The sequence below is a fragment of the Chiloscyllium punctatum genome, chromosome 36, assembly GCF_047496795.1.
Source record: "Chiloscyllium punctatum isolate Juve2018m chromosome 36, sChiPun1.3, whole genome shotgun sequence".
In the NCBI taxonomy this organism is placed as follows: Eukaryota; Metazoa; Chordata; class Chondrichthyes; order Orectolobiformes; family Hemiscylliidae; genus Chiloscyllium; species Chiloscyllium punctatum.
The window spans coordinates 71,542,736-71,570,536 of record NC_092774.1 but is presented as its reverse complement, the minus strand read 5'-3'; the positions used below and the strand labels follow the sequence as shown (position 1 = coordinate 71,570,536).

Below are 27,801 nucleotides of genomic sequence, written 5' to 3'. Positions count from 1 at the left end.
GTCCCAACCCACAATCTCCCAGCCTGTCAACCATCCAGGCACAGTGTAATCACAGCGGGGAAATCAAACAAGAAAAATGAAACCAAATTTGAAAGAAATAGGTGCTCATGCTTAAAGTTTGTTCATTAGGAGGTAAACCAGAAATGGGGGTCTCCCAGGATTCTTATAGTGCCCAACCTGAGGACAACTCTCTCCCTTACATCTAACTATAAGTACCCAGCTCTGATTTACAACAATATTTACACCAACAGAAGTGAGGCATCTATTCTCGAATAGATATAAAGACATTCAGGATGGAAATAGACATTTTCTCTCTCTCATGCACACACAAACACAAGTCCATGGGAGTGAACGTATATTTGCACAGCTGAGCTGAAGTGTCACTTTTTGTTACAAAGCCTTAAGTTATCTCAAGGAGGTGCCTGACAGGAAGTTCAAGATTTACATATTGATGATGCCTGCAACCTATTCGAAAAGATGAAAGACTTAACAATCCAGGTTTGTTCAATATATCATTTCAATGGCAGGTCAGTATAATGTTTTTCGATAAATTTTGTGACATATTCTCCATAACCACCTAATGAAGGGGCAGTGCTCCAAATTCTAGTGCTTCCAAATAAACCTGTTGGACGATAACCTGGTGTTGTGATTTTTAACTTTGTCCAGGTTAGGGGGGCGGATTTGTTATGCTAAATTACCCATAGTGCCCAGGGATGTTCAGATTAGGGTGGATTGGCAGTGCTAAATTACCCATAGTGCCCAGGAATGTGGAGGTTAGGTGTATTAGTCAGGGGCTAAATGTAGAGCACTAGGGGTAGGGGAATGGGTGTGGGTGGGTTACTCTTGGGAGGGTCGGTGTGGCCTTGTTGGGCCGAGTGGCCAGCTTCCACACTGTGGGGATTCTCTGGAGGGAAGGGAATTTCTGCAAACTGTGCAAGGCCACTTTGGATATGGGCCAAATGCTGGCAAATGGATTACTAGATTACTTTAGGATATCTGGTTGGCCTAGACTGAAGGGTTTGTTTCTATGTGCTCATTACAGATACTCCTCTTCTGTGATCCCCAGTCATCTCCCCATACCAGCTGTACTTTTCATGAAATAATTTGACAATTGTTGACTTCTATCAACCTCTTTAATCCTGAGAAATTTCCTCTCTCTGCAAAATGTGGTTCACGTTGGCAAGTTCAATCCTCCTCCGTTCCTCAAGAACGCACTTTATAATGTCCAATGTTCTCAAAAGCTGTTTAACACTCAATGGGGAAACTATTTTCAGTCCAACAGTTAGACAGAATTTCTCTGAAATGTTTATGCAAATGCACTGTCCCACGAGATCTCGTGGGGCCAGTTAAAATGCTTTTAACAGCCTTTTCTTTAAATTTCCCTGCCTTCCCAGGATAGAAATTTTCTCCCAGAAATTATTTGCCCTGAAAAAAAATCCAGCAGTAAAATAATTATGGAGCTATCAGTAAAAATGTCTCCGTTGGGTTATCGAAGGTTAGAAATGGAACTGACAACCAGAAGCGGCAGGTACAAACCACTATAAATGCCGGAGGAAACATCACAGAAGCGCTTCACAGGAGGCTCCCAAGCACTGAGGATGTCACCTAGACAAGGGACGAAACGTCTGCAACACAAATTCCCAGCTTGGCAAACAGAACCACAACAACGAGCAACCGAGCTACAAATATTCTCACAAACTTTGAAGTATTCTTCCTCTTACAGGGTCACCCAGAGCTGTACTCAGTACCCGGAAAGTGGCCTCAACAACATTCTGTACAACCTCAACAAGATGTCCCAAATCAATGGTGTGAACAGTGGAGGCAATGCTGCTGAATGCCTTCTTAACCACCCTGCCTAGCAGTGATACAACTTTCAAAGAACTATGTACCTTAACTCCCCCCATGTCTCAGTTTTACAACGTGACCCGGGCCCTACCATTAACTGTACAAGTCCTGCCCTTTAGCAAAACGCAACCACTCGCTTTTATTCATACCTCTCTCATACACACACTCTCTCTCAGACATATACATGTCCACACACCCCCCACCCCCCCCGAACACACTCACTGGCTTATACTCCATCACAGTCTCACTTTACCAAATGTTCACACAGTCTTACGCACACTCGCATGCACAAACTGACATGCACACAATCACACTCTCTCATGCACACACAATTCTATGGGGTGAATTTGTATTGGCAGAATTATATTTGCAGACACATTCAATTTTGCTCAAAAAAAAACCAGAATCTGCAGCCAGTCAATCCATGTAATATTTTATAAATTCCTACTTTGGAAATAGAACCAGTCTGATTCAAGATTGGGATACTGATAGACTCGAAGCTCACATCTGTAATGCATTGTCTGAGCTAAGATATCACTTTTTAAATAAAAAAACCTTAAGTCATCTCAAGACTATGACTTAAAAGTAGTTCTGGGATTTACGTATTAACGAACTAAAACCTGCAACCCATTCTAAAAGATGAATGGCTTAACAGCACTCTAGGTTTGTTCAATATATCCTATTAGTTCCATGACACTGTGATTTTTGCTATAAAATATGTGTCTTATGATCCTGCTCCACAGCTACCTGATGAAGGAGCAGCGATCTGAAAGTTAGTGCTTCCAAAGAAACCAGTTGGACTATAACCTGGTGTTGTGTGATTTTTAACTTTATCCACCCCAGTCCAATGCTGGCATCTCCACATCATATCTCATGAACACAGCCCACACCTCCCGGTGCTGCCAGTAAACTTTACAATGCCAATGAAACAACGCACTCTACACTCCTGAAAGATTTACAATTTCTAATGATACCAGCTACTCATTCACTGCTCCATCTGATACATGGCATTGGAAACTTAGTACAGGAGGCTGAAAGAAATGAGCAGCTTTAAAACAAAAACCTGTTGGAGCTCAAAGCTTTCAAAGTCTGAGCCCAGCAGTAAGTTCAGGTTACCTTTCTTGCGACTCAACTTTGTTACAGCTCCAGATCACCTCAGCAAAAAGGTGTTGAAAACGTAGCTGATTTTTAACTGTTCAAGGTCAAAGCACCCCTCCGCCACCACCCCCCCAACACCACTTTCTTTCCTATTGGTCACCACTGACTTGTCCCTTTGTAACTGGATCCTTTGTACAGCCTTAATCCGGAAGAAGTATTGCCTCACTCAGCGATTTCAACCCATACCCTGTCTCCAAGTAAGTTTCTCCCTGCCCATCTGCCGGGAGGGAAAGAAGTGGGGGGGAAACAGGTGGAGTCAACTACACTGCTGTAGGTCTCAGTCACGTGTAGGCCAGACCAGGGAAAGGATGCAGCTGGGACGACTGAGTGAATCCTTTCCCACAACAGCAATTTCCTTCCCTAAAAAGGATGTGACTGAATCAGAATGGGGTTCCCCCCGACCCCGCCCGATGGTTTCATTGTTAGATTCTGACCTCCAGATTTCTGACCGAATTCCAAATCCGCTATCTGCTGCTGTGGGATTCAAACCTGAGAGTTCCAGAACTGGGTTGATAGCCCAGTCCATAATGGCACTCGACAGTCGCTCCTTCAATCCCCCTGCGATGGCACGTGAACTCCTTGGTGCCTCCGCAGGGTGGCTGCCCGGGTAAAGCCCTTCCCACATTCGGGACAGCTGAAGGGCCTCTCCCCCGTGTGGACCCGCCGATGTTTCACCAGGGCGGAGGAATCGCTGAAGGCCTTCCCACATTTGGGACAGCTGAAGGGCCTTTCCCTCGTGTGGACACGCTGGTGCTTCAGCAGGTCAGAGGAATTGCTAAAGGCCTTCCCACACTCGGGGCAGGGGAATGGCCTCTTCCCAGTGTGGACCCGCTGGTGCTTCAGTAGGGTGGAGGAATCGCTGAAGGCATTCCCGCACTTGGGACAGATGAAGGGCTTCTCCCCGGTGTGGACCCGCTGGTGTGTGCGCAAGTTGCCCATCTGAGTGAATCCCTTCCCACACTCAGGGCAGCAGAAAGGCTTCTCCCCCGTGTGGATCCGCTGGTGGATCAGCAGGACCGACGCCTGGGTAAAGCCCTTCCCACACTCGGGGCAGCTGAAGGGCCTCTCCCCTGTGTGGACCCGCTGGTGCTTCAGCAGGGTGGAGGAATTGCTGAAGATCTTGCCACAATCTGTGCAGGGGAAAGGCATCTCCTGTGTGTGGATCCACTTGTGGGTCTGAAGGGCAGAGGAATCGTTGAAGGCCTTCCCACACTCGGGGCAGCTGAAAGGCTTCTCCCCAGTGTGGACCCGCTGGTGCGTCCGCAACTTGCCCACCTGAGAGAATCCCTTCCTGCACTCGGAACAAGTGAATGGTCTCTCCCCAGTGTGGACCCGCCAGTGGGTCAGTAGGGTGGAGGAGGTGCTGAAGGCCTTCCCACACACAGTGCAGGAGAACGGCCTCACCCCCGTGTGGACCCGCCTGTGGGTCTTCAGGTCAGAAGAATAGCTGAAGTCCTTCCCGCAATCGGGGCAGCTGAAGGGCCTCTCCCCCGTGTGGACCCATCGGTGCCTCAGTAGGGCGGAGGAATTGCTGAAGGCCTTCCCACACCTGGGGCAAATGAATGGCCTCTCTCCGGTGTGACTGCGCCGATGAACCTCCAGGGCAGATGGAGCACGGAAGCCTTTCCCGCAGTCGCCACACTTCCATGATTCCTCCACGGGGTGGGATTCCTCAGGTTTCTCCATGGCTGAAGCTTCAGCTGTACACAACTGCATGTAGAGCCCCTCCTCACTGCGAATTCCTCTTTCCAGGCTGTACAACTGTTTCTGGCTCCACACTCAGTGCGCTGCAACAGTAGGGACTTTTATCCAGTCCCACTCATGCCGAAAAAGTACTCAAACAGGAACCAAAAAGCTTTGCTCCTTCTCACAGAATCACAGTCAAAAATTGTTGCAGTCTCAATGGATTGAATGACTATCAGACATTGACAACAAAGTGAGGACTGTAGTTACTGGACAGTCAGTGCTGAAAAGTGCAGTGCTGGAAAAGCACATCTGGTCAGGCAGCATCCGAGGAGCAGGAAAGTCGACATTTCAGGCATAAACCCTTAATCTGTTAATTTTGAAACTTCCGTCCTTAGATCGCCAAATACTCTGTAAAAAGAGATTACAAAAGTCATCAGTGTCATTCCAGGGTAGAAATTCAGAACAAGCATTTCTACTTTTGGGGGAACGTTCTTTTCTTTAGTTATTCCACAAAATTGAAAGCACCATCTCACTCTCCCCCTCTGTTCTCACATTAACGTCCCTGGGAAGTGGGGGGGAAAGGAGACATCAAAGCATTAACACCGACACCAGAGAGAAACTGTACATACGTTAGCAGAAAGCCAGAGTCATAGAGATACACAGCACAGAAACAGACCCTTCGGTCAATCTCTTCCGTGCCAACCAGATACCTAAAATCAATCTAGTCCCATTTGTCAGTACTTGCCCCATATCCCTCTGAACCCTTCCTAATCAAACACCCATCCAGATGCCAGCATCCACCATTTCCTCTGGCAGCTCATTCCTTACACACATCACATTCTGCATGAAAAAGTTGCCCCTTAGGTTGGCAGCACGGTGGCTCAGTGGTTAGCACTGCTGCCTCACAGCACCAGGGTCCCATGTTCGATTCCAACCTCGGGAGACTGTCTGTGTGGAGTTTGCACGTTCTCCCCGTGTCCGGGTTTCCTCCGGGTGCTCCGGTTTCCTCCCACAGTCCAAAGATGTGCAGGTCAGGTGAATTGGGTATGCTAAATTGCCCATAGTGTTAGGTGCATTAGTCAGAGGGAAATGGGTCTGGGTGGGTTACTCTTCAGAGGGTCGGTGTGAACTGGTTAGGCCAAAGGGCCTGTTTCCACACTGTAGGGAATATAATCTAACCTAAATCTTCCCCCCACCTTAAACCTATTACTTTCTGGTTCTGGACTCCCCCATCCCAAGGAAAAGACCTTGTGTATTTACCCTATTCATGCCCCTCATTCTTTTCTCGAAGTCGAGAAGGTCACCCCTAAGTCTCTGGCGCAGGAGGGAAAACAGCCCCATCCCATCCCTCCGTCCCTCCTCACCCGGGTAATTAAGACACATACCTGAGTTTGCAGAGTCTGCCCCCTCCCTGGAATCACTCCAGTTCCTTCAAGTGAACAGATTTTCCCCCCACTCCCTCCCAGGATGAAGAGTTGCCCAGAGGGAGGGAGTTTCACTCTGAAACGGACAGGGCCACTTCCGCGTTATGACGTCATAGATGAAGCGAGGGGGCGGGGAAAGGCCGACAACAGCTCCACGCACTGCGCCTGCGCCGCCCTGCAGTTTGCAAATACGGTAATCCCTTCCTTTCAGAGAATTCCCAGAGTGTGGAAGCAGGCCACTCGGCCCAAGGAGTCCATACCCACCCTCCGAAGGGTAACCCACCTACACCCATTCCCCCTATTGCCCTGACTAATGCACATCCCTGAGCACTACGGGTAATTTAGCTTGGCCAATCCAACCTAACCTGGACAAAGTTAAAAATCAAACACCCAACAGGTTTATTTGGAAGGACTGGTGTTAACAGCGCTGCTCCTTCATCAGGTGATTGTGGAGAATAAGATCAGAAGGCACAGAATTCATGGAAAAACATTACAGTGTCCTGCCACTGAAATGATATATTGAACAGACCTGGATTAAGTCTTTCATCGTTTAGAATGGGTTGCAGGTAACAATAATATGTAATATGTAAATCCTAGAACTTCCTGTCAGTCACGTGTGTGCCTGCATGCATGAGGGAGAGAAAAAGTCTCTTTCCGTGCTGTAGATCTCTATGTCTATTTGATAACAGATGCTTTATTTACATTGGTGTAAATATTGTTGTAAATCATAGCTGGGTACTAATAGATGTAAGGGAGAGAGTATTCCTCAAGTAGGGGACTATAAGAATCCTGGGAAAGCTCTATTTCTGGTTTACTTCCTAATTGGGGGCAGTATGGTGGCTCAGTGGTTAGTACTGCTACCTCACAGCACTAGGGACCTGGGTTTGATTCTGTGTGGAGTTTGCACATTCTCCCAGGGTCTGAGTGGGTTTCCACCGAGTGCTCCCGTTTCCTCCCACAGTCCAATGTTGCGCAGGTCAGGTGAATTGGTCATGCAAAATTGCCCATAATGTTAGGTGCATTATATAGGGATAAATGTAGGGGAATGGGTCTGGGTGGGTTACTCTTCGGAGGGTCAGTGTGGACTTTTTGGGTGGAGGGGCCTGTTTCCATACTATAGGAATCTAATCTAATTAAGCACGAGCACTTATATATTTAACTTTGTTTCATTTTTCTTGTTTGATTCCATGCTATGACTACACTCTTGTGTCTGATTAGTTTGAGAGACTGGGAGATTGTGGGTTGGGTCTCAATTCACTGAATGTTTTATTGTTCCAGAAGGTGTAAAGGGGTGGGGGTCATGTCAAAGCTTCAGCAGAAATCCAGCAGAGCTGAGAGCAGACCCACATTTTACTCTGTTGGAACAGGAAAATCAACAGAGGACAGAGAAACCAGGACCTGACATCCGAGCTGACACCAGATTACCCTGTGATCAGTGCTTTCATTAGCACCTCTCCCATTATCTTGCTTTCCATTTGACTACCCCCTCAATTTTCAGGATCCAATCCTTGTCATTCTGAAGCCATGTCTCTGTTAGGAGTCACAGATCATAATTACTCTCTTCAATGTGTGCAGTCAATTCATTCGCTTTTGTTACAATGCAGCACACATTCAGACACACCGTGTTAGTTTCAATTTTTGTGATCTTTAGAATCCAGTTTCAATCGCTGGTATATTTACTCTCCTTGTCCCTTTCTATCATTCTCTGATGTTAATTCTCCAATCACGACGTTGCTCACTGGCCTTGATTTGGATTGGCCATGCTAGATTGCCCAAAGTGTCCAGGAGATGTGCAGGTTCGATGGGTTAGCCATGGGAAATGCAGGGTTATAGTTCCATAGTAATAGAAGCAGGAGTAGGCCATTGGCTCATCGAGCCTGCTCTGCCATTCATTAAGCTCATGGCTGAGCTATCCATCGTCTCAGCTACCCCTACCTCCATTGTCCCAACTACCCTTCATTCCTCTACCATTGCAAAAACCTATCCAACTGTGACTTGAATATACTTAATGAAGCTGCCTCTCCTGATTCCTTGGCAGAAAATTCCATAGATTCACTACTCTCCAGGAAAAGCAGTTCCTCCTCATCTCTGTCCTAAATCTACTCCCCCTAATCTTGAGTCAGAGTCTCATCTACCAGCAGAAATGACTGGATAGGGTAGGGCTTCATCCCCACAGTTCAATGAATTCTCACTTTCCAAGATGTATTCACTCATTCAGTTGCTGTCTCATAAATAAAAGATTTAATTGCAACTTCTGTTCCCAGTCAAGGCAAAACATCTTTGAAAGCTGCTCTGAAAGTCCAGTCTTCATAACAACACTTCTGCTTTCACCGAAGATGATTAGAGTCATACAGCACAGAAACAGACCCTTCAACCCAACTCATCTGTGTCAACAAGAAATCCTACATTAATCTAAATAAATTGCCAGTATTTGGCCTATATCCCCCGAAACCCTTCCTCTTCATATCCCCATCCAGATGCCTTTTAAATTTTGTAGTAATTATATCAGACTCCATCACCCTCTGTGAAAACGTTGCTCCTCAGGTCCCTTTTAACTCATTCCCTCTCACCACAAACCTGTACTGTCCAGTTTTGGACTCCCCTAACCTGGGTACTCACCCTCTCCTGCCCCTTATAAACATCTATAAGGTCACCCCTCAACCTCCAATGCTCCACAGAAAATTTTCAGTGGCCTATTTAGCCTCTTCCTGTGTCTTAAACACTCCAACTCTGGCAACAGCCTTGAAAATCCTTTCTGAACCCTTTCAAAGTTTCACAACATCTTTCCTGTCGCAGGGAGACCAGAACTGAACACAGTATTCTAAAAGTGGCCTAACCAATGTCCTGTACAGCCACTCCATGACCTCCTGAGACTCACTTTCAAGGACCCATGAACCTGCACTCCAAGATCTCTCTGTTCTGTGACACTCCCCTTCATGGTGCCAGTCCTGCCTGGATTGCTTGACCAAAGTGCAACACCTCACATTTCTCTAAATTAAACTCCATCTGCCACTCCTCGGTCCATTGGCCCATCCAATCAATTCTAATTTACAGCAAACTCTTTTTCTTCTCTTATTCCCTGGAAGCTGAAAATCTCCATCTCACACACTCTCCCTCCGTTCTCACTTTGCTGAACCTAATCCCTGCTGTACCTCATCCTGAAGGGTCTGGTTCATGCTGATTAAAAGGTGTCACAAAGCTAGTTCCTTTTTTGACTAAAAGCTTTTCCCTGGCTCAAGGAGACTCTGTCCATGACTTTTTTCAGAGAGGTAATAAACCGGCCGGGTTCTGATCAGTCTGGTTTGAACAGAGATGAAAGGGAATTTGAAAGGCCTTTTGTTTATATGTAAACAGGTGTGACTTTAGGCCAAATTGGTCATGTTTTAGAATTGACCTGTATAAAGCAAGGGGAGTGAGCTGAGCAGTTTTAGTTCAGTATTGAACTGGTTGGAAGTTCAACAGGGAGCTGTGTGGAAAATCTCTCTCTTTTCTGCCTCTCAACTTCAACCTATAAGCATGTGTTCCATTTGTACTGGTTTTCAAAGGGAGTTGGCTTATTGGGACTGTTGTGTATATTCAGAACAGCATAACTGAGTCTAGTTGGCAAGGTTGAGTTCTGTAGGGGTTCTTTATTCTGATCTTTGTGTTTCATTGTGTAATTTTGTGAATAAATTTTTGTCTGTTTTAAAATCTAGTAGTCAACTGAGCTAATTTACTCCAGGTAATTTTCACTGTACACTTACCAAATCAAATTGCAAAGTTATGGTCTGGGGCTGCCTGCTTAAGAATGTTTTGAGTGGTCTGGTTTAGCCCATAACACAGCCCCACACTCACACTCAGGGGAGATATAATTGAAACATACAGAACATTGAAAGGCCTAAACAAAGTGGGCATTGGGAAGATGTTTCCATTGATGGGCGAGACCAGGACCTGAAAGAGACTAGAAAAGGGAAGACCTTTTGGAAGGGAGAATCTTTTCAGCCAGAGAGTGGTGAATCCGTGGAATTTATTGCGACATGAGGCTATGGAGGCTAGGTCACTGAGGGTATTTAAGACTGAGATAGATAGGTTCTTGAGTATCAAGGGGATCAAGGGTTACGGGGAGGAAGTGGGAGAATGAGGTTGAGAAACTTATCAACCACAGTTGTGTGGTATGAGAAGACCTGATGGGCTGAATGGTCTAATTTCTGTTCTTATGTTTTATGGTCTCTCGCTGTGTTGGACACAGTGAGAGAGAATTGGGAGCAGGAGTCAGCCATTTGGTCTTTTGAGCATGCACCAGCACTGAACAGATCATAACTGGATATGAATATACCTACATCTAAGTGGATAGGCTGGGACTTTTTTCACAGGAGCACAGGAAGTTGAGAAGTTTATAAAACCAAGAGGGGTGTCAATGAGGTGAGTGGCTGGTGCTGTTTCCTTCAGATAGGGGCTTCAAGATTAGGGAGCAAACTTTTAAGGAGAGAGGAGAAAGATTTAAAAAAGACATGAGGAACACCTTTTTTTGGAGGAGAGTGGTTTGTGTGTGGAATGAATGTCCTAAGGAAGTGGTGGATATAGGTACAGTAATAACATTTAAAAGACATTTGGATAAGTACATGAGTAGGAAAGGTTCAGAGGGATATGGGCCAAACTACATGGGACTAGTTTAGTTTGTGAATATATTCAGCATGGACTAGTTGGACTGAAGTGTCTGTTTCTGAGCTGTATGACTCTGTAACTGTTCTGTACTGGTCTTAAAACTATTATTTTTGCCTTCCCCCATCACCATCCACTTTTTTGTGGTTCAGAAATCAGATGAACTCAGGCTTGAATATATTCAATGGCTGCCTGATCGTAGAAAGCCTCCCAACTTCTGAACTCTTGCTAATGTACCACTTGCCTTGCTGATTGCTAGCTACACCTGTCTGACAACTGGCAGTGACTGGTGTGGAAGGATGTTGAGGCCCCTTTGTACATCCACACATCATTCCTGACGAAGGGCTCGTGTCCAAATCACCAACAATCCTGGTCCTCAGATGCTGCCTGACCTGCTGTGCTTTTCCAGCAACACACTTTTCGACTCTAATCTCCAGCATGTGCAGCCCTCACTTTCTCCACATGCCCAATATATCACTATTTAAACAATGCACCTTTTTTTCTGCATTTTATTCCACAGCAAAGGCAAAATCATTACATTGTGTTGATGCGTTTGCCAATGGAGCCACAGACCTGAACCAACGCTTGCAGAGTCTGTTCCCCCAACCCCCGATTCACCCCATTTCCTTTCAGTTGCTGCAAGTCAACAACTGAAGCTCAGAACTTAGAAAAGAAATTGAAAATGTAGTGAGAAAAGAGAGTGCCGTACTCACAGATGTTGGACAGAGGAAGGAGGTTACAATCTCGGGTGAAGTTCAATCTTTATTCAGAGAGAGAGAGGAGCAACAACGGCAACTTCCGAAGCTCATGTTCCAACTTCCGCATTCAGACAATAGGGGCGCTCTGATTGGCAGGAGGATCAGCCTCCTTCCGGTCCTCCAGTGCTTCCTATTGGTCCATCAAAAGAAGGGCGCGAGCCGTGTGCGCGGACACCGAGCAGCTGGCGCAGTTTCTTTTGCTGACTCCGAGGAGCATGCGCAGTGCTCGCTGCCACAGAGGCGCTGGAGATCCTGGGAGGTGGTATTACTGACAGATTTGAAGTGTCCAAATGCCAATAGGAGAAAAAAAGGCTGGAGTCACTTTCTTTTCCCCATCTGTAGCTCGACTTCTTAGCCCTTTTGCATTTGTTTGGCTGCTCAACTTTTGTATATCTTTTCCCCAGGGTTGGGGATCCTAAACGAGAGGGCATAGGTTTAGGGTAAATGGGGAAAGATTTGAGTGACCTCGGATTAGAAAGAAAAACAGTGTGAAAGTTAATTGGCCTTAAGAAATGCCCTTTCTTACACCCCAACAAAATAGATTGTTCACAGCCTATTGATCACTCAGTGGGAAGAATGTTGTGAAACTTGAAAGGGTTGAGAAACGACTTATAAGGATGTTGTTAGGTTTGGAGCTACAGGGAGAGGCTGAAAAGGCTGGAGCTGTTTTCCCTGGAGTATTGGAGGCTGAGGGGGTAGAGGTTTATAAAATCATGAGGGGCATAGATAATGTAAATAGACAAGGTATTCCCCTGGGGTGGGGAGGTCTAGAAGTAGAAGTAGTTTAGGGTGAGGGGGGGAAAAACTTAAAAGCGTCCTATGGGGCAACTTGTTTCACGCAGAGAGTGGTGCGTAAATTGAACGAGCTGCCAGAGGAAGTGGTACAATTACAACATTTATAAGGTATCTGGATGGGGACATGAACAGGAAGGTTAACAGGGATATGGGCAAAGTGCTGGCAAATGAGACTAGGTTAATTTAGGATATTTGGTCAGTCGGGACCGAAGGCTTTGTTTCTGTGCTCTACAATTCTATGATTCTTTTTGACATAGTCTGAGCCAATTTCACAAGACTAGGAATAGGCCATTCACCCATTATAGCCTGTCCTCACCTGTGGCCTAACTGCACATATTTGAATGCGAGTTTCAAAAGATGGCTGCAGCTTTTTTATAAAATTGAACACGCTTTAATAATTAGATTAGATTAGATTAGATTAGATTACTTACAGTGTGGAAACAGGCCCTTCGGCCCAACAAGTCCACACCGCCCCGCCGAAGCGCAACCCACCCATACCCCTACATCTACCCCTTACTTAACACTACGGGCAATTTAGCATGGCCAATTCACCTGACCTGCACATCTTTGGACTGTGGGAGGAAACCGGAGCACCCGGAGGAAACCCACGCAGACACGGGGAGAATGTGCAAACTCCACACAGTCAGTCGCCTGAAGCGGGAATTGAACCCAGGTCTCTGGCGCTGTGAGGCAGCAGTGCTAACCACTGTGCCACCGTGCCGCCCCATGTTCCTGAATATATCATTTTAGCTATTCTTAATTTTAAAAATAAGCCATTTCCCAGGTAGAGTCATCACCATCCGTTCTCTCTCCCTCTTCTTATCGGTTCCTGAATCCTGGCACCAGGCAGACACCAATATCATCTGGCCTCCTGCTGGCAACTGCAGAGAATGGAGACAATCCCTGAGCCAAGGCTGTCCTGAGGGGAATGACCATCTCCCAGAATAAAGTGTCTGGTTAAGATCCCTCCCCCACCCACCACCACCACCGCCGTGTCTGCAGCCTGGCTTCCAGCTGAATCTATCTGAGCCGAAGGTCCTCCACCGTGTGTTTACCCTGGATGATAGCATCCAGAGCATCCTCCCACCTTCTGCGAGACAAGTGCCACTCTGTCCTCTCCGCTGTGTGTTGTGTCACTGCTTAACTGTTTCCAGTGGCTGAGCAGAGGTTGATGGCCAAGTTCAGAACCCATGAGGATAACCTTGGGTGACACCACTAAACCCTACACTCTCTCACACTCACGCAGACCCTCTCTCATACACATGGTCTCTCTCAGACACACACAAATCCACCACTGCACACACCCTCTCACAGGTTCATACTCCATCATACACACATGCAAAAACACACACTCACTCACACTACTCTCTCATGCATGCACATACATACAAGTCCATGGGATGAATTTGCATTTGCAGTATTATATTTGCAGATAGATTCAATGTGTGCTTTTTGTGGAAAAATCAGCAGGCAGTTAATGAAGGCAATCAATCCATGTAATATTGTATCAACTCATACTTTGGAAATAGAACCAGTCTGATTCAAGATTGGGATACAGACAAACCGAACCTCTCACCTTTCATGCATTGTCTGAGCTGAGATGTCACCTATTTTTATAAAACCTTAAGTCATCTTGAGAAGATGAATTAAAAGTAGTTCTGGGATTTACATATTAATGAACAGAAAGCTGCAAACCATTCTAAAAGATGGAAGACTTAACAGCAATCTAGGTTTGTTCAATATATCCTATCAGTTGCATGACACTGTGATCTTTTGCTATAAAATCTGTGTCTTCTGATCCTGCTCCACAGATACCTGATGAAGGAGCAGAGCTCTGAAAGCTAGTGCTTCCAAATAAACCTGTTGGACTATAACCTGGTGTTGTGAGATTTTAACTTTGTGCACACCAGTCCAACACTGACACCTCCGCAACGTTTCTGGTGAACACAGCCTACACTTCCGCCAGGAAACTTTACAATGCTGATAAAACAATGCAGTGCCTGCATTCCTAAAAAAATTATAATTTCTAATGATACTAGCTACTCATTCACTGCTCCATTTGATACATGACATTGGAAACTTAGCGCAGGAGGCTGAAAGAAATGGGCAGCTTTTAAACAAAAACCTGTTGGAGCTCAAAGCTTTCAATGAGAGTCTGAGCCCGGCCGTAAGTTCAGGTAACCTTTATTGTGACCCAACTTTGTTACAGCTTCAGATCCCCCCCAGCAAAAAGGTGTAGAAAAAGTATCTTTTTTTTATTAAAAACAGCTCAAGGTCAAAGCACACACACTTCTCCCCCCACCCCCTCACCCCCACATTCTTTACTATTTGTCAGCAGAGTTGTCCTTTTGGAATTGGATCCTTGGTGTAGCCATGAACTAGAAGTAGTATTGCCTCATGCACCAATTCAAACCCATACCTTGTCTCCAAGTAGGTTTCTCCCCCCTCATCGGCTGGAGTTGGGATTGGGGGGGGGGGGGGGGGGGAAAGAGAAGGAGTGCAGAATAGTCAACCAGACTGCTGTGGGTCTGGACTCACGTGTAGGCCAGCCCGGGTAAAGGATGCACCGGGACGAGTGAGTGAATCCGTTCACACAAAAGCAGTTTCCTTCCCTAAAAAGGTGGTGAGTGAATCAGATGGGGGTTCCCCCTCCCCTCCCTGACAATTGTTTCGTTGTTAGATTCTGAACTCCAGATTTCTAACCGAATTCCAATTCCACCATCTGCCTTGGCAGCTCCCGGAACTGGGTTGATAGTCCAGTCGATAAAGGCACTCAGCTGTTGCTGCTTTAAACCCCCTGCGATGGCATGTGATCTCTCTGGTGTCTCTGCAGGTGGGATGAGCGGTTAAAACTCTTCCCGCACTGATAGCAGGTGAATGGCCTCTCCCCTGTGTGGACCCGCTGGTGTCTCAGCAGGTCAGAGGCCTGGGTAAAGCCCTTCTCGCACTCTGGGCAGCTGAAGGGCCTCTCCCCAGTGTGGACCCGCTGGTGCTTCAGCCTGTCGGAGGAACTGTTGAAGGCCTTCCTGCACTCTGTGCAGGGGAATGGCCTCTCCCCCGTGTGGACCCGCTGGTGGGTCAGCAGGGCAAAGGAATGGCTGAAGCCCTTCCCGCACTCGGTGCAGAGGAACAGCCTCTCCCCCGTGTGGACCTGCTGGTGGGCCAACAGGGTGGAGGCCTGGGTAAAGCCCTTCCCGCATGCGGAGCACCTGAAGGGCCGCTCCCCTGTGTGGACCCGCTGGTGCCTCAACAAGTCAGAGCAATTCCTGAATGCCTTCCCACACTCGGGGCAGCTGAAGGGCCTCTCCCTGGTGTGGACCCGCCGGTGCCTCACCAGGTCGGAGGAATTGCTGAAGGCCTTCCCACACTCTGTGCAGGGGAATGGCCTCTCCCCGGTGTGACTGCGACGATGAATCTCCAAAGCAGATGGGAAACGGAAGTCTTTCCCACAGTCACCACACTTCCACGGTTTCTCCATGGGGCAGGATTCCTCAGGTTTCTCCATGGCCGAAGCTTCAACCGCACACAATACGTGTAGAGCTCCTCCCCTCCGTGAATTCCTCTTCCCAGGCCTTATAACTGTTTCAGGCTCCACACTCAGTGCACTCCAACAGTGGGGTCTCTCATCCAGTCCCACTGATGCTGAAAACGGACTGAAACAGGAACCAAAAAGCTTTGCTCTTTCTCACAGAATCATAGTTGAAAATTGTTGTGATCCCGATGGATTGAGTGACTGTCAGACATTGATGTCAAAGTGAGGACTGCAGATGCTGGAGAGTCAGTATTGAAAAGTGCGATGCTGGAAAAGCACAGCAGGTCAGGCAGCATCCAAGGAGCAGGAGAGTCAACATTTTGGGCATAAGGCCTTCATCTGTTGATTTTGAAACTTCCGTCTTCAGATCTTCAAATACTCTGGAAAAAAAGATAACAAAATTCATTACTGTCAGTCCAGAATAAAAATTCAGAACAAGCAATTTGTTTGTGTTGTTATTCCACAAAACTGAAAGCACTATATCTCTCTCTCTAACTCATTCTCCTGAATGTGTTGATTCAGGATCTTATAGGGGCAGAAAAGCAAAAACGTCAAGACTGAATTTTGGATAACTCCACCTGAAATTTAATATCTTTCACAACACTGGGATATTGCTGAGACTGAGCAGGTCTGATTTTGGGAAGCAAACAAACATCAATTCAGGGTGAACCTGCAATGCAGGTTCTTGAAGAACAACCAGACAAAATGGTTAACATTCCCAGGAAGTTGGGGGGAAAGCAAAATGAGCCATCAAGACATTGACACCACCACCAGAGAGAAACTGAACATACAGACATGACAAACATTTGTGGAAAGCCAGAGTCATCGAGATGTACAGCACAGAAATAGACACTTCAGTCAAATTCTTCTGTGCCCAACCAGATATTCAAAATTAATCTCGTCCCATTTGCCAGCGTTTTGCCCATATCCCTTTGAACCCTTCCTTTTCATACACTCATGCTGATGACTTTTAAATGTTGTCATTGTACCAGCCTTCACCACTTCCTTTGGCAGCTCATTCCATACATCCACCATTTTCTGCGTAAAAATGTTGCCCCTTAGGTCTCTTTGCAGTCTCCCCCCCGCCCTCACCTTAAATCTATTACCCTCGAGTTCTGGACTCCCCATCCCAAGGAAAATACCTCGTCTATTTACCCAATCCATGCCCCTCATGATTTTAAAAAAGTCTATCAGGTTATCCCTCACACTCTGACGCACTAGGGAAAACAGCAACACCCTATCCTTCCAACCTTCCTTTCCCGGGTAATTAGGACACCTATCTGAGTTTGCAGCGTCTGCTCCCTCCCTGGGTTCACTCCAGTTGCTACAAGTGAACACATTTCCTCCCCCCGCACTCCACCCACCGCTTCCCCCCTCCTCCCCCTTCCTGAACAGTTAACAAAAATCCCTTCTCTTCACAGAACCCTCACTGTTCTAACAAGTCCACACCAACCTCCGAATGGCAACATCACCACACCCATTCCCCTACTCCTATTGCTGTACATTTACCCCTTGACTAATACATCTAACCTGGACATCCCTGGGCACTGTGGGTAATTTAGCACCACCAATCCACCCTAACCTGCACATCCCTGGGCACTGTGGGTAATTTAGCACCGCCAATCCACCCTAACCTGCACATCCCTGAGCACTATGGGTAATTTGACCTGGCCAATCACACCTTACCTGGACAAAGTTAAAAATCACAACACCTGCCCGGGTGTCCTTGGAGAAGGAGCACGCGGGTGTCCACTGACACCCTGGAGTTGTGACTGGCCAAAGAAAAGAAAGAAAGAAAAAAAAAAATAGAAAAAGAGAAAAAAAAATATATAACCAGGGAACCCGCTGTTCGGCAGTAGTGTAGGGGAAGGAATAAAAAGAGGAGAAATATTGTTCTGCCCTTTAAATGATGTTTCACGTAAGAATCCTGATGAAGGCAAGATGAAACAATTTCACAAAATGCACTTTTCACTCAGGAACACCCACCGTTCCATTGTCAATGCTGCATAACTGCCTTCACTGTCCTGCAAAACAGTTTAGTTCATCCTGCAAAAAAAAAAAAAAAAAAATCACAACACCAGGTTATCGTCCAATGGGTTTATCTGGAAGCACTAGCATTTGGAGCACTGCTCCTTCATCAGGTGGTTGTGGAGTGTAGGATCACAAGACACAGAATTTCTGGAAAAACATTACAGTGTCCTGGCATTGAAATGATATATTGAACAAACCTGGATCGTTAAGTCTTTCATCTTTTACAATGGATTGCAGATATCATTAATATGTAAATCCCAGAACTTCCTGTAAGGCACCTTCTCAGGATAACTAAGGCTTTATAACAAAAGGAGACACCTCAGCTCAAACAATGCATTAAAGGTGTGAGGTCAGAATCTGTCTGTATCCCAGTCTAGAGTCAGACTGGTTCTATTTCCAATGTGGAATTTACAAAATATTACATGTATTAACTGCCTGCAGATTGTGCATTTTCTGAGGAAAATAGAATAAATATCATTCGGCAAACATAAATTCACCCCCATGGACTTGTGCATGTGTGTGCATGAGAGAGAGAAAAAGTATGTTTCCATGCTGTCTCCCTCTATGTCAATTTGACAACAGATACTTTTTTTTTCTGTTGGTATAAATATTGTTGTAAATCATAGTGGGTACTATTAGCTCGATGTAACGGTGAGAGAATTTCTCAAATAAGGCACTGAAGGAATCCTGGGAGAATAGTATTTCTGGTTTACTTCCTATTGAACAATATTAAGCACAAGCACCTACTTATTTCTAATTTGGGTTCACATTTCTTGTTTTATTCCCTGCTATGACTACACTCGGTGTCTGGATAGTTAAAAGGCTGGGAGATTGTGGGTCTGGATTGACTTATTGTTCCAGAAGGTGTAAAAAAAAAGGGGGTTTCAAAGCATCAGCAAAAATCCAGGAGGGGTGAGAAATCAGGACCTGAAATCAGAGCTGACACCAGATTACCCTGTGATCAGTGCTTTGATTACCTGTGCTAACCCGCTACCTTTATCTTACTTTCCATTTGATCACCTCCTCAATATTGAGGATCCAATCCTTGTCATCCTGGAGCCATATCTCTGTAAGGAGTCCCATATTTTAATTATTCCCTTTAATGTGTGCAGTCAATTCATTCGCTTTTGCTGCAATGCAGCACACATTCAGACATACCATTTTTAGTTTCAATTTTTATGATCGTTAGAATCCAGTTTTGATTGCTGGTACATTTACTGTCCATGTCTTTCTGTCGTTCTCGGATGTTCATTTTTCATATCACTGTATTGCTCACTGGCCTTGATTTGGATTTGCCATGCTAAATTGCCCATAATGTCCAGAGATGTGCAGGTTAGATGGGTTAGCCATGGGAAATGCAGGGTTAGAGTTTCATACTAATAGAAGCAGGAGTAGGTCATTTGGCCCGTTGAGTCTGCTTTGCCATTCATTTAGATCATGACTGATCTCTCCATTGTCTCAGCTTCTCCTCCCTGCATTGTCCCAACTACCCTTAATACCTTTACCATGCAAAAACCCATCTAACTGTGTCCTGAATATACTTAATTAAGCTGCCTCTACTGTTTCCCTGGGCAGAGAATAACATAGATTCACTATTCTCTGGGAAAAGCAGTTCTTCCTCATCTCTATCCTAAATCTACTCCAACTAATCTTGAGGGAGTGGTCTCACCCACCAGCAGAAATGACTGGATAGGGTAGGGTTTCATCCCCACAGTACATGAAATCCCACTTTCCACCAAAATCTCAGATGTACTCACTCACTCAGGTGCTGTCTCATAAATGAAAGATTTCATTGTAACTTCTTCTGCTCCCAGTAAGGACAAAACATCTTTGAAGGCTGCTCTGAAAGTCCAGTCTGCACAATGACACTTCTGGTTTCACCAAAGACCCAGAGAGTCATACAGCACAGAAACAGACCCTTCAGTCCAACTCGTATGTGCTGCCCAGATATCCTAACTTAATCTAGTCCCATTTACCAGCATTTGGCCCATATCCCTCTAAACCCTTCCTATTCTTGTACCCATCCAGATGCCTTTTAAATGCTGTAATTGTATCAGGCTCCACCCCTTCCTATGACAGCTCATTCAATACATGCATGACCTTCTGCATGAAACAAGTTGCCCTTCATGTCCCTTTTAAATCATTCCCCTCTCACCTCAAACATATGCTCTCTACTTTTGCATTCACCCTATCCATGCCCCTTCTAAATATTTATAAGGTCATCCCGGAGCGTCCGATGCTCCAGGAAAATATCCCTGACCGATTCAGCATCTCTCTGTAGATCAAACCCTCCAACTCTGGCAACAGCCTTTCAAGACTTTTCTGACCCCTTTCAAAGTTTCACACCATCTTTCCTGTAGCAGGAAGACCAGAATTGAATGCAGTATTTTTAAAATGGCCTCACCAATGTCCTGTACAGCCACAACATGACCTCCCAACTCCGATACTCAATGCTCTGACTAATAAAGGAAAGTGTACAAAATGCCTTCTTCACTATTCTGGCTACCTGAGACTGCACTTTCAAGGAACAATGAACCTGCACTCCAAGGTCTCTTTGTTCTGAAATACTCCCTTAACTGTCCTGCCTGGATTGCCTTACCAAAATGCAAACATCACATTTCCCTAAATTAATCTCCATCTGCCACTCCCTGGCCCATTGCCCCATCCAATCAATTCTAATTTATAGCGAACTCTCTAATTCTTATTCCCTGGAAGCTCAAAATCTCCATCCCACACGCTCCCTCCATTCTCACTTTTTTGAACCTAATCCCTGCTGTACCTCATCCTGAAGGGTCTGGGTTCATGCTGATTAACAGGGCCACACTCAGGGGAATCTAATTGAAACAAACAGAATACTCAATGGCCTAGACAGAGTTGATGTTGGGACGATGTTTCCATTGGAAGGAGAGACTAGCAGCCGAGGGCATAGCCTTAGAGTAAAGGGAAGACCTTTCAGAACGGAGATTAGGAGAAATTTCTTTAGCCAGAGAGTGGTGAACTGATGGAATTCATTGCCACAGAAGGCTGTGGAGGCCAGGTAACTGAGGATATTTAACACTGAGACAGAAACAGTTCTTGAGTATCAAGGGGATCGAGAGTTACAGGGAGAAAACAGGAGAATGGGGCTGAGACACTTCTCAGCCATGATTGAATGGTATGGACAGATCCAGTGGGCTGAATGGCTTAATTTCTGCTCTTATGGATAGGAAAGGCTCAGAGATATATAGGCCAAACAAGGTAGGACTAGTTTAGTTTATGAATATAGTCAGCATGAAATCAAGTATCTGTTTCTGTGCTGTACGATTCTGTAACTGTTCTTAAAACCATTTTTTCTGTTCCCTCAACCATCCACTTCATTGTTGTTCAAAAATCAGATGAATTCAGCCTTGAATATATTCAATGACCCCCTAACCACAGGAAGGCCCCACCCCACTTCTGAACTCAATTCCTCTTGCTAATACACCACTTGCCCTGCTGACTGCTTAGTGCACCTGTCTGACAACGGGTATTGACTGGTGTAGAAAGACACTGAAACCTCTTTGTACATCCACACAACATTCCCGATGAACGGCTCATGTCCAAAACGTCGACTCTCCTGGTCCTTGGATGCTGTCTGACCTGCTGTTCTTTTCCAGGGCCACACTTGTCAACTCTGATCTCCAGCATCTGCACTCCTCACTTTCTCCATATCCCAACATATCACCATTAAAACAATGCACCTCCTTTCTGCTTTTGTTTTCCCACAGCAAAGGCTATATTATCACAATGTGGTCATGCATTTGCCAATTGAGACACAGATCTGGACCAACATTTCTAGACAAGTGAGTACTGCAGATGCCGGAGATTAAAGTCGAGAGTGTGGTGCTGGAAAAGCACGCAGGTCAGGCAGCATCCGAGGAGCAGGAAAATTCCTGATGAAGGACTTTTGCCCGAAACGTCGATTTTCCTGCTCCTCGGATGCTGCCTGACCTGCTATGCTTTTCCAGCACCACACTGTCGACCAATATTTCTACACTCTGTCCCCACCCTGAATTCACTCCCTTTCCTTTCAGTTGTTGGAAGTCAACAATTGAACGCCAAAACGAAAAAAGAAGTGGAACAGATGGCGAGAAAAGAGAGTGCCGTACTCACAGTTGTTGGACAGAGGAAGAAAGTTGCAGTTTGGGGTAAAGCTCAATTTTTATTCAGAGAGAAAGGATCAGCAGCACCGGCGCTGCTTCAGAAGCTCATTGTCCAACTTCCGCATTCAGACAATAGCGGTGCTCTGATTGGCAGGAGGACAAGATTCCTTCCGGTCCTCCCAAGTTCCCTATTGATCCATCAAAAGTAGGTCATGAGTCGAATGTGCGTACAACCAGGAGGATGCAGTCTTTGCTGACACCAGCGGACATGCGCAGTGCTTGATGACACCGAGGGCCATGCGCATTATGCACTTCAGAAATGCTTACGTTCCTGACAGATTTGAAGTGTCCAAATGGCAATCGGAGGAAAAAAAAAAGTTGAACCACAATTTCCTTCCCCCCTCCACCCCCGTGGCTCGACATTGTATTCCTTTTGTATTTTGACTGGCTGCTCAACTTGTGTGTTTCTTTTCCCTCGGTTAGGGGAGCCAGAAACTGGACGGCATAGGTTTAGGTTGAGTGGGGAAAGATGAGGGACAAAAGGATTAGAAAAAACGTGTGACTTTTAATTTGCCTCAAGAAATGCCAGAACGAGAGGACATTAGTTTAGGGTGAGTGGGGAAAGGTTTAAAACGGACCTAAGGGGTAACTTGTTTCACGCGGAGGATGGTAAATGTATTGACTGAGCTGCCGGAGTGGAGGCTGGTACAATTACAACTTTTAAAAGGCATCTGGATGGGTGTACGAAGAGGAAAGTTTAAAGGGGTTTGGACAAAGTGTTGGCAAATATGAATAGAATAAATTAGGATATCTGGTCGGCACAGACCAAACTGTTTCATTCCATGCTCCATGACTCTATTTCTACATGGAACCAATTTGACAATATTAGAATAGGCAACTCACCCCTTACAGCCTGTCCTCAACTGTGTCCAAATTGCACATATTTCAACGCAAGTTTCAGAAAGATGCCTGCAGCTTTTTTAAAAATAGAATTTAACATGCTTTAATGTTGTTTCTGAATAGCTATTCTCAATGTTAAAGATCAGCCATTTCTCGTGCACCCCCATCTCCCAGGTAGAGTCATCACCATCTGTCTCTCTCTTCTTACAAGGGCTTGATACAGCGATCAAAGAGGGATGGAGGCACGAGAAATAACAGGTGGTGGGGAAAGAGAATGGTTGGGGGGAGGGGGAGGAGCTGAGGGTGGGTGTCAAGAGAGAGAAAATGGACAGGGGACAGAAAGAGAATGGACAGAGGGCAGTGACACGACAAATCCCACCTTCCCCAGGACCACAGTAATCATTTCTCAATATACAAATGGCTAAAACAGTAGAATCACATAATCCCTGCAGGCCATTCAGCCCATTTACCTCACACTGACCTTCCAAATTGCATCCCACCAGACCAACCCACTTACCATACAGCCCTGCAGTCCCCCATGGTTTACGCACCTGAAAATGCATATCCTTGGACACTTCAGCACAGCTGATCCACCCTAAACTGCAGATCTTTGGACTGTGGGAGGAACCCACGCAGACACAAGGGGGACAATGTGCCAAAGTCGCCTGAGGCTGGAATCAAACCCAGCACTGTGAGGCAGCAGTACTGACCACTGAGCCACCATGCCACCCAGAGCTTTGATGTTCTGCTGTATCTTTTTAGCTTCTGACTTCTCATGCGCCCTCAGCAGAGGCTCTGCCCTCCTGAGATTTGTGGACCACACCCACTGCAGCCTCCCTTTCCCACTTCTCCTGTCGTGAGCACATCGGTTCCTGAACCTGGTGCCAGACAGACACCGATGCCATCTGACCTCCTGCTGCTAACTTCAGAGAAAGACAACAATCATCTGTCAATATTCTGCCCTTACCCCCCAGTGTCCCCCCCACCACTCAGCCAGTTAGCTGCTCCCCCTGCCTCCCAATCTCAGATCCCCTTTCCCTGTGAGATTCACACTCACACCCTTCTGACCCTGTCCACTGACCTAATCAGAAGGATCTGTCTAGAGGGGAATGACCATCTCCTGGAACAAAATGTCCGGTTAACTTTCCCCGTGACGTGTCTGCAGCCTGGCTTCCAACTCCATCTCTCTGAGCCAAAGGTCTTCCAGCATGTATTTACGCTGAATCACAGCATCCAGGACCTTCCACCTTCTGCAAAGTGAAAGACAAGTCTCACCCTGCCCTCTCCAATGTGTGTGTGTAGATTAGATTCGATTCTCTACAGTATGGAAACAGGCCCTTTGGGCCAAAATGTTCACATTGACCCTCCAAAGAGTAACCCACCCAGACCTGTTTACTGACCTTAAATTTACCCCTGACTAATGCACCCAACACCATGTGGGATTTAGCATGACCTGCACATCTTTTGGATTGTGGGAGGAAACTGGAGCACCCGGAGGAAACCCATGAGGAGAATGTGCCAACTCCACATAGACAGTTGCCTGAGGTGGGAATCGAACCCGGATCCCTGGTGCTGAGAGGCAGCACTGCTAACCACTGAGCCACCATGTCACCCAGTAACTGCTGAATTGTTTCTACTGGCCAAGCAGAGGCCGATAACCAAGTTTGGAACCCATGAGGACGGTCTCAACCGGGACCTTGGGTGACCACACTACACTTAACACTGTCTCTCACTCCCATACATACACACCCAGTCACACAGACCCTCTCTCACACACACCTCCCACACTCAAATCCATGCACACACCCTCTCACAGGCTTATACTCCACTGCATCGACACACTTTATTAAGCATGCACATGCAAACACTAACTCTCTCTCTCTCTCTCTCATGCGCGCACACACACACACACACACACAAACAAACCCATGCAGTGAATTTGCATTTGCAGATACATTGTGCTTTTTGAGCAAAATACAATCTGCAGGCAGTCAATCTATGTAATATTTTATAAATTCCTATTTTGGAAATAGAACATGTGTGTCTCAGGACTGGGATACAGACGGAATTGAACCTCACACCTTTCTTGCTTTGTCTGAGCTGAGATGTCACCTATTTTTACAAAATCTTAAGTCATCGGGAGAATGTGACTTAAAAGTAGTTCTGGGATATCCATGTTAATGAACCGAAACCTGCAACCCATTCGAAAAGATGAAAGACTGAATCGCAACTGGACTTGTTCAGGAAATCTTATCAACTGCATGACACTGTAATGTTTTGCGATAAATTCTATGTCTTATGATCCTGCTCAACAGCTACCCGATGAAGGAGCAGCGCTCCCAAAGCTAGCGCTTCCAAATAAATCTGTTGGGACTCTAACCTGGAGTGGTGTCGATTTTAACTTTCTCCACCTCAGTCCAACACCAGCAACTGCCCATCATTTCGAATGAACACAGCCCCCACCTCCTGGTGCTGCCAGGAAACTTTACAATGCCCATAAAACAACACAGTACCTGCACTCCTGAAATATCTGCAATTTCCAACGATACGAGCTACTCATTCACTGTTCCATCTGATACACGACATTGGAAACTTGGTGCAGGAGGCTGAAAGAAATCGACAGGTTTAAAACAAAAACCATTTGAAGCTCAAAGCCATCAATGAGAGTCTGAGCCCAGCGGTAAGTTCAGGTAACCCTTTATTGTGACCCAACTTTGTTACAGCTTCAGATTCCCCCCGCCCCAGCAAAAAGGCGTAGAAAGAGTAGCTTTTTATTTAAAAACAGCTTAAGGTCAAAGCGCACACACTCCCTTTCTTAACATGTAGGAAGTATTGCCTCACTCAGCAATTTCAATGTATACTCTGTATCCAAGTAGGTTTCTCCCTGTTCATTTGCTGGGGAATGGGACGGGCCCGGGGGGGGGGGGGGCGGGGGGGAGAAAGGTGGGGGGGAGAAGTGGGTGCAGGTGCGGGTGCAGGTGCAGTGTGGAGTCAACCATAGGCCAGACAGGGTAAAGGATGCAGCTGGGATGACTGAGTGAATCCTTTCCCACAACGGCAGTTTCCTTCCGGAAAAATGACGTGAGTCAATCAGATGGGGGTTTTCTCACCCTAACTCCACCCCCCACCCCCACCCCAACTCCCCCCGAAAAATGGCTTCATCGTTAGACTTGGAACTCCAGATTACTGACTGAATTCCAATTTCACCATCTGCCACGGCAGGACTCAAACCCTGGAGGCCCCAGAACTGGGTTAATACTCCAGTCAATAATGGCACTCCTTCAATGCCCCTGCTATGGTACATGAACGTGCTGGTGCCTCCGCAGGTGGGAGGAGCAGGTGAACACCTTACTGCACCCGGGGCAACTGAAGGGCCTCTCCCCTATGTGGACCTGCTGGTGTTTCTGAAGTGTGATGGCCTGGGTAAAGCACTTCCCGCACTCGGGACAACTAAAGGGCCTCTCCCCCGTGTGGATCCGCAGGTGGGTCTGGAGGTTGGAGGCCCGGGCAAAGCCCTTACCACACTCGAGGCACCTGAAGGGCCTCTCCCCGGTGTGGGACCGCTGGTGTCTCAGCCGGGCAGAGGCCTGGGTAAAGCACTTCCCGCATTCACAGCAGCTGAAGGGCCTCTCCCCCGTGTGGACCCGCTGGTGGGTCTGCAGGGTGGAGGAATCACTGAAGCCTTTACCGCACTCTGGGCAACTGAAGGGCCGCTCTCCTGTGTGGAGCCGCTGGTGGATCAGCAGGACAGAGGCCTGGATAAAGGCCTTCCTGCATTCAGAGCAGTTGAAAGGCCTCTCCCCTGTGTGGACTCGCCGATGGGTCAGCAGGTGAGAGGAATCACTGAAGGCCTTCCCGCACTCGGGGCAGGAGAGTGGCCTCTCCCCCTTGTGGATTCGCTGGTGCCTCAGCAGGGCGAAGGAATTGCTGAAGACCTTCCCACACTCGGGGCAGCTGAAAGGCCTCTCCCCTGTGTGGACCCGCCGGTGGGTCAGCAGGGCGGATGCCTGGGTAAAGCCCTTCCTGCACTCGGGGCAGCTGAAGGGCCTCTCACCGGTGTGACTGCGCCGATGAGTCTCCAGAGCAGACGGGGCACAGAAGCCTTTCCCACAGTCGCCACACTTCCACGGTTTCTTCACGGGACGGGATTCCTCAGGTTTCTCCATGGCCGAAGATTCAGCCCCACCCTGCCGTGAATTCCTCTTTCCAGGCCGTATAACTGTTTCAGGCTCCACACTTTCTGCGCTGCAACGTAGGGTCTCTCATCCAGTCCCACTGATTCTGAAAATGTACTTGAGCAGGAAGCAAACGCTTTGCTCCTTCTCACAGAATCACAGTCAAAAATCGTTGCAGTCGCAATGTCACTGTCAGACATTGATGTGAAAGTGAGGACTGCAGATGCTGGAGAGTCAAGACTTCAAAAGTGTGTCGCTGGAAAAGCACTGTAGGTCAGGGAGCATCCGAGGAGCAGAAGAGTCAATGCTTCGGGCATAAGGTCTTCATCTGTCGATTTTGAAATTTCCGTCTTCAAATCTTCAAATACTCTGTAAAAAGAGATTACAAAAGTCATTACACTCAGTGCAGGGTAACAACTCTGAACAAGCAATTTTACTTTCTGCGGAACATACTTTTCTTTTGTTATTCCACAAAATTGAAAGCACCATCCCGCCTTTTTGCTGGGAGGGAATCTCTCCCTCCTCTGTTCTCACTCCACTCTAATTCTCCTCAAGGTGCTGATTCAGGATCTTACAGATGCAACCAACAGAGTCATAGAGATGTACAGCATGGAAACAGACCCGAACCCAGGGAAGAGACTTTGTCTATTTATGCTATACATGCCCCTCATAAATTTGCAACCTCTATAAGGTTACCCCTCAGGCTCCAATGCTCCAGGGAAAACAGCTCCAGTC

The 27,801-nt window shown here is 46.6% G+C and overlaps 2 protein-coding genes across 2 annotated transcripts; both read right to left on the bottom strand.

Annotated features, from left to right (window-relative positions):
- Positions 1-13: 13 nt before the first annotated feature.
- Positions 14-27,092, bottom strand: LOC140460130 (uncharacterized). The gene is made up of 5 exons (XM_072554527.1): positions 26,946-27,092; positions 25,405-25,497; positions 15,102-16,219; positions 11,293-11,390; positions 14-4,762 (listed from the first exon to the last, which is right to left on the bottom strand). The coding sequence occupies exons 3-5, from the start codon at positions 15,810-15,812 to the stop codon at positions 3,553-3,555; spliced, it is 2,019 nt and encodes a 672-aa protein (XP_072410628.1). The 5' UTR covers positions 15,813-16,219; positions 25,405-25,497; positions 26,946-27,092; the 3' UTR covers positions 14-3,552.
- LOC140460673 (uncharacterized) lies at positions 25,844-27,057 on the bottom strand. The gene has a single exon (XM_072555305.1). It carries the CDS (start codon positions 27,055-27,057, stop codon positions 26,185-26,187), a length of 873 nt encoding a protein of 290 aa, XP_072411406.1. The 3' UTR covers positions 25,844-26,184.
- Positions 27,093-27,801: the final 709 nt, after the last annotated feature.

Bases quoted from the DNA above. Each gene is read 5' to 3' on its own strand.
- LOC140460673 (XM_072555305.1), bottom strand. From the start codon at position 27,057: ATGGAGAAACCTGAGGAATCCCGTCCCGTGAAGAAACCGTGGAAGTGT.
- LOC140460130 (XM_072554527.1), bottom strand. From the start codon at position 15,812: ATGGAGAAACCTGAGGAATCCTGCCCCATGGAGAAACCGTGGAAGTGT. The intron at 11,391-15,101 runs GTTTAAAGCAGC...GTTGACTTGCAG, and splicing joins ATCACATGCCATCGCAGGGG to CAACTGAAAGGAAATGGGGT. The intron at 4,763-11,292 runs GTAATGATTTTG...CCAGAAACAGTT, and splicing joins GGCAAACGCATCAACACAAT to GTACAGCCTGGAAAGAGGAA.